Here is a 12,064-nt window from a genome sequence, read left to right as displayed (position 1 = left end):
TTTCAGATGCTTATCACAAGCTCCTAAGCTGCTCATTAGCTCACCTTGTTGATGCCGATGGTCAAAGCAGGCTCGACATTGGCGTCCACATCCTCCTGTCGCTGGTAGCAGAAAAGGCTTGTTGCTTTTAGAACGGCATAGACTTTTGTCCATGTCTTGGGATCACCTCCACACTGCTGCAAACACGAAGCGGGGCAGCGAGTTGAGCCAGAGACAAAGGGAGAAAAACGACGGAAAGCAAACAAAACCCTTTAATGACGAGCTCAAATTAGTGTGCAAACACAAAGTGGCCCAACTTGCCTTCACTTTCAACCATCCGCCCATCATCTGCTGGGTCATGCAGTGCGGCTGAGCTGCGAGGCGGCAACACATGCTGCCATAGAGAGGCAGCCAGTAGGAGCATTCCTCTGAAGGACAAGAGCATAAAGAATCAACGTTAGTCACAATATTTTTTGACACTGCTTTCAAGCTTCACATGCAAACAACTCAAATTACTTGCATGCGCGTAAAGAGACGCTCTCCCAAGGCCCCACCCATGCATTAGCGCACAGAGAGAAGCACTTGGGATTAAAAGACAGGCAGCTGCTGAGGCTGCACATGAAATGCAGCTATGAAACTTTACAGCGCGCTGAGGGGACCAATGAATAAAATACAAGAGCCAACGTCTGTCTCAGAGTCTGGGCCCTTGTTAGGCTCCATCATTGCAGTTTTACACAGCAGTAACCCCCCCCATCCCTTCCCCACTTGCAGAACTTTTATTTACGGCGACCTTGTTGATCGCCACATGTAAGAAATCAACGCAGAGAACAGGTGGAGGAGACACGCGGCGATTTACAGAAAATGACGAGAGTGTGAGCAGGAGACGGGAAACGCAGACGAGTGGCAGCGGGACAAAGAGCAGACAGATGGCCGATCTGGCGGTGGGAGCAGAGGGAGGGTGCAGATTGATGGAGGCTCCCACTCACCGTTGCCTGAAATAGTGAGGTCATGTGTGCGAAAGCTGTCCTGGACGTGTGACAGCGACAGGGTGGTGTGAGCTAAGAGGTGGTACTTCGGGCCCCTGTCGACAACCAACAAAAGATGGACAAACAGCATTTTTATATTATGTCGTACAAAACAATGAAAGAAAAACTTGCAGAAGCGTAACCCGAACTCACGGCACAGAGGGAATCGGCAGCAGGAGAGGAGCCGCCCCTCCGTTACTAACAGGGCTACAAGCTCCAGGCTCCATCGCTGCTCTGAGCTTCTTTCCCGCTGATCGGCCCAGCGAGGAGCTCAACTTGCTGGCAAGTTTTCTGGGCGTGCTTCCGGCAGAGTAGTCGTCCTCTGAGCAGCAGCTATAGAGCTCAACTCTGAGCTCAAAGCCTGGGCTGGCTTCACTACTGCACAAAGATACAACCATACAGTCTGTCACATGAACTGTGTGAAAATGAGCACAGTTGCTAGCAATGTAAGTGCAATGTTCAGTGCATTTCTAAATGTTTCATATGCCTGAAGCTTATTTACATTTTGTGACAATTTAGCCACCACCTACAGCATTACCAAATCTAAAGTAGTTTTGCGTAATAGAGAAACACAAGACTGATATATATATATATATATATATATATATATATATATATATATATATATATATATATATATATATATATATATATATATATATATATATATATGGCTATATATTTATATATATTTGTGACAAAATATTGTGTTTTTGTACAAATATTGCTAATATTTTGCAACAAAATACTCCTACATATTTTGTAGCAATATTTTTGCTTCGATCGCAGCTACAAGTCTTTCAAGATGAATGCCTGTTTTAAGTGTTGCCTGTTCTTTCCAAAATATTTTTTTTTCAATTCTAAATTTTACAAAAAATTGTACACTTGAACCACGGCATGATATACTGACAAAATGTAAAAACAGAACGGACGGATAGCTTACAAGACGATGGTGTTATCAAAGCAGATATCTGTGAGCGTCCGGTCCACTATCACCATGTCCGTGTCGAAGATCTCTCCTCCCAGCTGCAGCAGGCAGAACACAGCACATCGATGAAGCTCTGCAACGGGACAGAAGAAAGGAAAAAAAAATGTGAGAAACCATATTCACACATTCACAAAGATTTAACTCATTTGCATCTTTCCACTCAATTCATTTCAGCCTCAACCTCTCCCTTCACGTTTGTGAGAGAAGAATTGGAGGAAAGCGTTGATGCCAGGAGTTTGCTGGAGACCGGGCACTTAACCTGAACAGGTGGAGCGTTACGGAAAACTCGATGCTGCTAGAGGTCTAACAAACTCCTCTGTTGTTAGTCTCAGTTCAGCAATCATGCCTGCCAATAGGTAAACTAACAGCCACATTGTTAAACGTAAAGTAGCAAACCTTTAATGTCTCTGTGGCTAACAGCCACTCCAGGCGTCTACAGTGTCATATTGAGATGCCTTCAACTTTTTCACATTTTCTTAATTTTTCTCCATTTTCTTCAGATTATTATTATTTTTTATTATTTGCACCACACCAACACAAAGTAGTGCATGATTGCAAAGTAGAAAGAAAGTGGCCATTACTTTCAGAATGCTGTGCTGATAAAAATCCAAAAGTATTGCTTCGTAAAATCTTTGGAATATCCAGAAGCTGATGTCTTTTCCCATCCTTCTTTGCAAAATCATAATAATAAAAACAAAACTGAACCTCGATCAGAATGGACGTTGGCATCGGTGAAATTTTTAAGTCTTGCAACATTCTTGGATCAACTTCGAAATCGATAGGGTTTAATCTACGCTATTCCTTTGTAGATATGGTGTCAAAGGAAGGGTTGCTGCCTTGCTGGACAGACTCAAGTCTTTTGCAGTTTCAAATAGGTTTTCTGCGGACAATTAGTTTCACATCGTTTTAGTTTGGGGAATCAACATGAACGGGAATGAATGCAATGCAAATGCCACATTTTCTGATTTTTACCAGTGAAGCTCCATGTGCCTATGAATGAAAATATAATATCCTGAGAATACTCTTTTCTTAACTCGCTTCATTTGTATGCAAAGGTCATTCACATTAATTCCATATAAGCTGTCAGGGGAATAATAAAAAATATTATAATGACTGCACAGGAGTTAACCCAAATTAGCTTTATCCAGTTGGTGAGATGGAAAATAGGCAATTTAACCAGAACAGTCATTAGACTTGCTGTGTGTCAGTGAATTTTAAATGAAACAAAAATGCAACTGATCCACAGCAGCTTCTTTCTGCCTTCCATCACAATATTGTCTGCTGTGCTAATCCAGACCCCGTTCAGTCGGTGCACGTCCATACTTCTCAGAGCCAAAAGTCAAAGCCAGCATGTCTGAACTGTTGGCTCACTGAGATCTTTGCGAAAGCTGCAAAAGATTATAAAAGATCAGCTCCAGGAACTAACACAGACAAAAAAAAAAAAAAAAAAAAAAAAATACCAGTCCTTATGGTCTGTCTATTCTCTTCGGTGAAAATCCTGGGTTAAATCTTAAGTTGCTATCCGAGGTTTCTCCAGAGAAGGAGGGAAAAGAAAGTTCATTTTGTTCTCGAGTCACGAGAAACAGCATACAAAATCCAGCAATAGATAACTTTTCTCCAACATGCATCTTTAATAAATCCTACTGACGTAAATCTTTCATAGTCCACCTGAAAAAATTCCTGCGCACACACAGAAGGTGACTCCTCACCTCCTTTGTTCTTGAAGTACTCTGTGTCTTTCCACATGAGAGGGATCCGAAGATCTGGAACAACAACAGACAGCGGAAAAAATGTTAATCACCTCTCCTGTCCAGCTGATATGTGTGTGTGTGTGTGCGTTTCTGTCCCCATGTCTATGGAGCTTTCAGTCACTGTCAGAGCTATCACAGACAATAGATGTGCAGTTTGCTCTACAGCTGCAGAGTAGATGTACCCAAGCCACAAAAAACACAGATGCTGCTAGTTTACCATCTTATCAACGTTCACTTCTTTCACTTTTTTTTTTTACATGCCTGAGATTGCCACTTTTCCTTTGCAGGGAAGTCTATCGTCCATCGGGCCGGCGTCCGAAGACCTGCGTGGGACATTCTGCATGACCTGAGCTTCCTTCATCCTCTGCAGCTCTGACATGTAGGCCATGATGCGAGTGCTGCACGTCTGCAGGCTCTTTGCTGCCTCCAAGGCCTGGTCTCGCTGTGAGCAAGCAGCCAGTAGCTTGCAGGCTCCATCTCGCATCCGGATCTCATGGTCAATCTTCTTCTGAATGTCGCTGTCCTGCAAAGACAACCGGGGAGGTGGAAAGAGAAAAAATCTTTGTGAGAAAAAGAGAACTTATTGAGAAATATGGAGATTTATTTTCCTTACACTCAACTTTCTCCTTCAATCCTTGAATAGACAGCTTCTTGATCAATGACCTGTTGTAGCTTACTCTCCCTGAGGAGAATGTTAATGAACTTCTGCTGGAAAACTATCAAATCAGCAATATTTCCCGTAATTGTGTTGGTCATGCTGTAACACTTATTTGATTAAAATAAATTCACTGATTTTCAGCACTGTTCTAAATTCCTGAACTTTAGGTTTCCATTATCTATAAGGCTCCACAAATAACACTGACCAGAAATAAACACTTGAAATGTATTAATTCGCCTATACTGAATAATGTGTGAATTTTGCATTTGGAACGGATTCACTGAAACACGTGAACTTTTCAGGGACATTTTAAACTTGTTGAGGTGAATCTGTGTGCAGGCAGACATTGGCTGACACGTTCACAAACCCAGTCAGCAGCTTCCTCAATCCCTAAAATGATTTGACTCTGGTGATGCTGTCTCGGGATTTGAACAACCCCATAAGCCCCAGTTCTCTCTGTCAGCAATATAGACTCACCGTGTCCATGAACTTGAACTTGAACTCAAGTCAGGCAGACACATGAAGTCAGTGAGAAGCAAAGAAGAAAGTCGAGAGAGGTGGGGGAGATCAAACACACACAGAGCAGAAGAAATAATTTTATGACCTGGAATGATTTATGTCAATGTGTTTTTTTTGTTTTTTTACAACTGAAAAACTGATTTTATTTCACTCTGAGAACAAATGAATACTGAAGAGGCTTTTGACCGATGGAGCCTGTGTGTGTCCTCTCCAGTGACGCATTAGCAAGTGCACACTCTACATGCTAATAAATCTTCTCTGGTGTAAAATCATGCACGCTTCCTATCCTCCTCCTCAGCCATATTTCCCATTTATCATCCCTTTCTCCCTCTGACTAATTCATATGAATTTTTAAATTAATTTCACTTAAATATTAAATGTTCACTGCCCTTTTTCTCAAATCTGTTCCTCTTCACCATCCTCATCTTTGTCTCCACACTTTATTTTTCATCTCCATCCATCTTGCCCTGAGCAGAGACCCAGCAGGAGAATAATGGAGTCTGCTCATTATTAGGACCCAAATTGGGTGCTTGGATGTCTCTCTGTACAAAAATGAGGTTTTATGAAAATCTGGAGTGAGCATTAGTTTTCTGGGTGGGGGGGTCGAGTGCTCCTTGAGATGTGACTAAAATGTTTCTGTGTGGCGGTGAAAGCTTTACTAGCAGCTGTAAATCCCACATGAATCAAATCTTGATGTCTGCCAGCTAAACCTTTATCGATGAATATTTGTTCTTTTTAATTTTTCATACTGAAGTATTAGCTTACTTTCTGGGAATAAAGTTTTGTGTCTCTATGAGTTTCACAAAGTGGCCACATAATTGTTAACTAATTTAATCAGAAACTAACAGTATGCCAAATTTACCTTTGAGTTTCAAGCATCCAGCATCCTGAGGCACGTGAAACATCTGGACGGCTTGAAATTAAATAATGCTATTATTGCTGAGAGTCTAGCTTTAGCCCACTTCAAAGTGCTCAGCAACAAAACATCTTGAAACGGTACAAGATATAAGGTTATTAAAATTGTAACTGTATTCAGTCAAATATATGTTTACAAACAAAAAGAATGGATTCTGTAGCATCTGGAGTTCCACTGGTGAGTTAATGAGGACATAATCACAGTATTAATATAGACCTTGTAATACTAATGCAATGTCTTGCCTTATTTAATTGTACAACATAACTTTACAGTTTCCAAGCTACACATCATTGATTTTTGTTAATGCAGTATTGGACATTAACTCGATATGAGTAAATGCCTGAACATGAGTGATTTAGATGGTAACCGGGGATCAATAATCACGATCGGGATATCCCTTCTTGTAATTCATAAAAAAAATTAAAAAAAAACAAATAAAGAAAAAAGAACATGAGATCAGACATAGAGCGTGGAAACCAGTGAAATGTTCAAATGTCTTTGCTGGGCTCTCATACCTCAAACTAAACTAAATGCGTCACTGAAACTAGGCCAGACAAGGGACTACTGAAGAATGCCTACATGTGTATTTGCACATGCCTTGTAAAGAATCTGTCATCAGAATCCCGTTGTGCACAGCGGGCCTTAGAGTGACCTGCTGGGAAGACGGTTTGTATTTTTAGCAGCTAAATTAACAGGCTTCTCCTTCTGGGCAACTCAGAATAGAGATGGAGCAGCCTAAATCTGTCTATAATCCACACGTCCCCCTATTTGTAGGGTTAAGATGCTAAAACAAAGTGACACATTGAAGCAAGCAGCAAATGTGACCTTTTAGACATGCTCACAGGCCTAGGTGAGCACTGGCACTCGTACACACACTTTCCCAGTATGAGATCGGAGTGGCAGGTGTTAGACCAGCGGACATAGCCAAATAGAGGCTGACTGCCTGCGATGTTAGCAGAGAAGACAGCAGAACGATCGGAGGGTGAGGTATCAGCAGTGACATTAAGGGGATGTGATGTTGTCAGAGAAAACAAGCGGGAGATAAAAGGTTGGGGAGCAGAGTGGAGGGAGAGATTAGGAAGATGAAAAGAGAGAGGGAATTGTAGAGGAAGAAAATGTGGGGAAATCTAAATGGCATGTGTGGAGGAAAAGAATGAAAATCCAGAAAAGCCAAAAATAATTACATTTTCTAAGAATACACAAACTCATGCAGTGGTGCTCTTTGGGATTTTAGAGTCAAAAAGCAGATATGAACCTTCTCTTTTAAAAATATATGCCTCTAGCAGGGAAATTAATGCAACAGTAGATACCAGCTGGTCATGCCTCTGCTGCCTCTATGTTCCTGTTTGGCTCTGCTGATCCTTGCATGTCACTGGGGGAGGAAATCAGAGATACTACGACTACACAAACAGCCACACAAACGACACTCTTCGGGGCATTTGACGCCATTGCAGATGGTGTTTAATGGTTTGTTTACATTGTGCTGTTCTGCCTGGATAGGCTTTCCTGTTCAGATCAGCAACCCTTGACCTCTGACTGCTATCGCTAAGCAGGTCAGACGCCTGCGGACGCACCATGACGTCAGCCCTCCTGCTGAGATGTAAATGATGATTTGTAAAAAAAATGTTTACTCAAAGAAAATGAAAAAAAGGAACAGAAGGAGGTATAAAATGTTTCTACTCAATAAGTTGTATATGAAAATAGAAAGTGCACTTCAGACATTTTTAGGAGAGTCAACTTATATTTTATTGCATGCCTGAAAAGTCAGCACATATATTCAGTTTTACTATCTTAAAAAAAATGATAAATTGAGAAAGAAGAAAGATTGAGATTTACAGTATACAAATATACTAGAAAGAATTATCTTTTTTTTTTTTTTTCATAGGACCACCTCATATAACAGGGTTCACACTGCAGCAGATTTTCTGGTCAAATACAAAAACGTGAACAGTTAAGCTAAGAGGCACATAATGAAAGGTACTTCAATACTCATACAAATTTTACCAATTTTTCAAACTATATAAAAAAACGTATTTGACTGCACAAAATATGGGCAATTAATGCCAGAAACAACTTAGATTAGCATCAATGTCAGCTGTCAAACTGTTGCATCTGAGCACAAACAAAAGAAATGACTTCAAAATTCCTGAACACTCTTAAACATAGGTACTTTACTGACCGAACTGCTGGCTTTCAATTAGCCAGCCACAACTATGCGCCTCGCCTCTCTCCACCCTCTTCCGTTACTTTCCCTCATACTTACTCTGTTCCTCTTCTGCACCCAAGGTTGCGCTAAGAGATGGAGGGAGAAGTAGGACGTAAAAGAAAATGGACTAAAGGATAAAGTGGGGCTGCACATTCCAGCAGGAACTCTGTGTACCATTTTATATGAAACGGTGCAATGCCCCCACATGTGCATTGGTTCACACAACGCATAGCCGGCAGTCAGACTACACAACAATCCAAACCCAAACCACTGCTAAACAATGATCCCATTCACCACACAATGTCCCTACAGTGCTTGAGACTCCAGCTGCTGCTGGGAAGTCAGGGCACGGCAACTGTGAAGGCAACTGGTTTGGTACTGATCATGGAAGATGGAGAGGAGGGAGGGAACAGAGGAACCAATAGAGTTCTAGAAATTAGCTTTTACGATAGCAGAGTTGGCTATAAAACAATGGAAGCTTGATCTCAACCAAGGTATACTTACATTTCAAATACACACAAGCAGGCAGAGCCCTGCTGAAGGCCAGAATGCTGATCTCATTTTTTAGGTGATTTACAGCGTTTCAGCGGTGAACCTGACTGCACTTTCAGCCTGAACAAAGTGAACTCTCGCACCTCTTGAGAGTGTATGCATTCAATTACGCTCTGACAACGGAGGCTGTTTCAGCTCTGCCTGGACTGAAAACTACTGTACACGCATGTGAGTTATGGGGTTGTGATGTGAGGTCGTGTGTAAGTAACTTTACCGCCAGCTGTTCTCTCACAAATCCCAGTGTGTGTTTTGCCGCAGCCGAGTGCCGGTACGCACCGGGCGGAGTCAGAGCAGAATGTGTTGAAGAGAGAAATAATCTGCCTGTCTCTGTTTGCTAAATCATGTTTTATGAACAAGCACAAGACAGAAGAGCATGCCTGTGAAAGCAAGAAACTGTATGCGAGTCAATTAGAGCACATTTGTTCCACATGTGCACTTTAAGCTTGCGAGAGCATTTGTTTAGATGGAAGGTGGTGCTGAGGAGAGAAACAGCTGAGTGTATCTGAGGCAATAAAGCAAATTTGTTCAGAACGGCAACTGAGCACATGCAGCTCAGACTCTTCCAAGAACTGATCACTCCGGCAATTTATTGGCACAATAAATCTGAACAGCTTTTACGTTCTGTGCACACTCAGCCCAGGTCTGCAATAGTATGCAGAAGCACACTGGGAGCTGGCAGGAGTAGAAGCAGACTACAGAATAAATTAAAAGGCAACTTAAAAATGACAGCAGTGACAGTGTGTGTGCACCCATGTGTGCGTTAGGACAGCTAACAGATTTACTGTTTTTGTGGGGCTGGGTGTCTTCGTTTGGGGGCTTCATGTTTCAAAAGGAAATATTTGCAATGATTACAAATGATAAAATCTAAAAAGTCACAGGATTCAGTACACATTTAAAAGTTTCCTAATGACATTATTATTCAAATGTGACCGCAATGTGTGCTAACAGTGATGAGGAAAATTTAAATGGACTGAAATATTTCCCAAATAGAGACAGAACACCTGGTAACAAGTCAGACCATGTACATAAAACTGCATGTTGTATATTTCATCCACATGCCATTTTGGTCATTTCTAACAGAAACATTAGATGCTCCTTATGCTCATTTTGTGTTTTTTGTCTCATTCACTGCAGTTCTCTTTCCAAGCAGTAGGGGTCACCACTGAAAAAAACACAATTGCACAGAAGTAATGAGGAGAAATAAGCCTCAGGTGCTCAGTGGGGGTAGGTAGTTTAGCAGATCCTGAGTAAACTGATAGATGTTGCACCCCCAGAGAGGTAACAGCAAAGTATCTTAAAAAAAAATCAGTCAGATGTTCACTTCATCTAATTGATAGTTTGCATCTGGAAAGCCATAAAATGTTTGTGTGCACTAGTACAACCGAGAAAGAAGAAGAGAGATTCTTCTTGGTCAAGAGATTTTTTTAGTTGCACTCCAGAGAGGCATCGTTCTAATGTACCAAGCTGCGAAAACAATGATCGCACAGCACAAAGTTTTATAAAATATTGCGCGCAGTTAAAGCCGACACTAATAAAGTGTGCTGTTGAGTTGAGTACCTGCGCCTTTACAAACACACCGTGAACAGCAGCAGGCGATTTCTGCTTCTCTTTGACTGCAGCTCTAAGGGCTCCAGAGAGAAAAATAATGCTCACTTCAGGGGTCATAAAACGGGCTGTAAATCCTCTCTGATCTGTGAGGCTGAAAAAGAAATCAAACAAAACATGCTTATCCTCAAAACACAAAAGCAAACCATAAAAGTCTTGAAAATAAGAGCAGCTTGCCCCAATCACTTCCCATAAAGCCTATTTGAAATGGCATCAATTATGCTCTTTGTGAGAAGTTATTTGTGTTTCACAGCTGGTAAAAATCTGTCTTTCATCACTCAAGATAAAAAGAGTGAAAAAGAGCAGGGAGCAGAGCTGTTTCCATCATTTCCCTATTAAACAGAAATTGGGGAACTCTAATGAGAGTGAATTGGCAGAGCTGACAGTTTGAATGTTACTAGAGCCAATAGATGAATTAGTGAACACATGTGCACACTAACACTGGAACCTTACTAGAGCACTTTACTGGAACAGTAAGTGTGCACAGCCAATGTCTACTACACAAGCTGATACTGTATTAGTAAGTGATTGGCTTTACCCCTGAGTCAGTTGCTAATGTGGAGAATTGAGAGGCGGGTTTAGAACAGGAAGTGGTGAGGAGAACATCTTTCTAAGCTCCTGATCAAAGACCACTGTGATCTATCTTAACAAGAACACAATGTCGGCACACCCCTAAGGTCACGTTAAAGAGGATTTATCCACATTTTGAAAATGGCACATTAGGCCAAAACATGTTACTGTGACATAAAGCAAGCTGTGCAAAAATTGTCTCTGTGAAGTTGCAGGCTGTTCTGCCCATGAGGAAATGCATCAGGTTAGCGTTTGAAGTGAGGTGCTAGTCTGTGAGAGGAAGCTGGCTGCGTCGCTTATTGACTCTGCTTATATATCTGTGAGGGCAGGAGAGGGATGTGTGACTCAGTTCTCTTCACGCCTGGGAGCTCTCAGGACCTAACACCTCCACTAAACATAGAAGTGGTGGATGGTTTTGCCAGTTTGGTCATATTTGCAGTCTTACAGGAGTAATACTGAGTGTTTTCTTTCGGTTTAATTATGGCAACAGACAGGTAAAGATCGAAAAAAATTTCAGGATTGATGCATTTGGAAAATTTTATTATAAGCCATACTATGTATGTCATGCTGACAACAATCATCAGAGTGGATACTGTTATTATGAAAAGTTGACTTGACAATATATACTTTCAGTCACAGCAAGCTGGTTAAAATTAAGTCAGGGACAGAAGTAAAAAGCTAGTTAAAAGAAACATGCTGAGACATGTCATTGTTTTTCTTAGGCTGCACATAATCAAGTGTAAGAAATACACAGCCTTCCTGTTCTTAGACTTCAGCAGATAACAGGAAGGCTGAATGGAGAGCAGAAAAGTTGCTCCTTTGCAATACAGATGCTCATGGAGGTGAGGATTAGAAAAAATAGCTGACATTTAATGTTGGTATTGGTAACTGGATATTCAGTGGTAATATCCAGACATCCAACAAGTACAAGACTTGCCACATTAACCCCCCTGCCCTCACCACCAAACTATTTGCAATAAAATTTCTCAACTGAGAAAAAGCCAAAGCATTTTGGTTGTTTTTTATTTTTTTTCTGGTTGTAAGAAAAAAAAACCTCAGTAGGGCGTCAATGAAAGGAATGTCATTGTCCTGGGAAGATGAGGACAAATGGCTGCAGAGAAACAACTGAAAACACAAAAGGCATAGCATAGAGGGCAAAAGGTCACAGTGTCAAAGCTTCCTGACAGAAAAAGGCTTTCCCGCTGGGTGCTGTACGCCTAACCTTATTTTCACTCTCAAAGGGTGAAGGGTGACAAGTTATTTCCTGACAGCAAGCTTCTCCAAACTCTTTGTTT

At 41.3% G+C, this 12,064-nt stretch overlaps 1 protein-coding gene across 4 annotated transcripts in view; it reads right to left on the bottom strand.

The window, feature by feature from the left end:
- The window catches only part of rtkna (rhotekin a), a 59,819-nt gene that overhangs the window by 6,561 nt on the left and 41,194 nt on the right, over positions 1-12,064 (bottom strand). For all 4 annotated transcript variants that reach the window (XM_055048964.1, XM_055048967.1, XM_055048965.1 and 1 more), the window contains exons 2-8: positions 4,005-4,266; positions 3,702-3,755; positions 1,948-2,065; positions 1,158-1,382; positions 966-1,060; positions 301-407; positions 45-176 (exon numbers count right to left, since the gene is read on the bottom strand). In XM_055048964.1, the coding sequence (XP_054904939.1) occupies positions 45-176; positions 301-407; positions 966-1,060; positions 1,158-1,382; positions 1,948-2,065; positions 3,702-3,755; positions 4,005-4,266 (993 nt within the window). The remainder of the gene's footprint in view (positions 1-44; positions 177-300; positions 408-965; positions 1,061-1,157; positions 1,383-1,947; positions 2,066-3,701; positions 3,756-4,004; positions 4,267-12,064) is intronic.

This window comes from Poeciliopsis prolifica, unplaced genomic scaffold (assembly GCF_027474105.1).
Source record: "Poeciliopsis prolifica strain line A6 unplaced genomic scaffold, Auburn_PproV2 SCAFFOLD028, whole genome shotgun sequence".
In the NCBI taxonomy this organism is placed as follows: domain Eukaryota; kingdom Metazoa; phylum Chordata; class Actinopteri; order Cyprinodontiformes; family Poeciliidae; genus Poeciliopsis; species Poeciliopsis prolifica.
The sequence above is the reverse complement of the archived record's forward strand: the minus strand, read 5'-3'. Positions and strand labels throughout refer to the sequence as shown.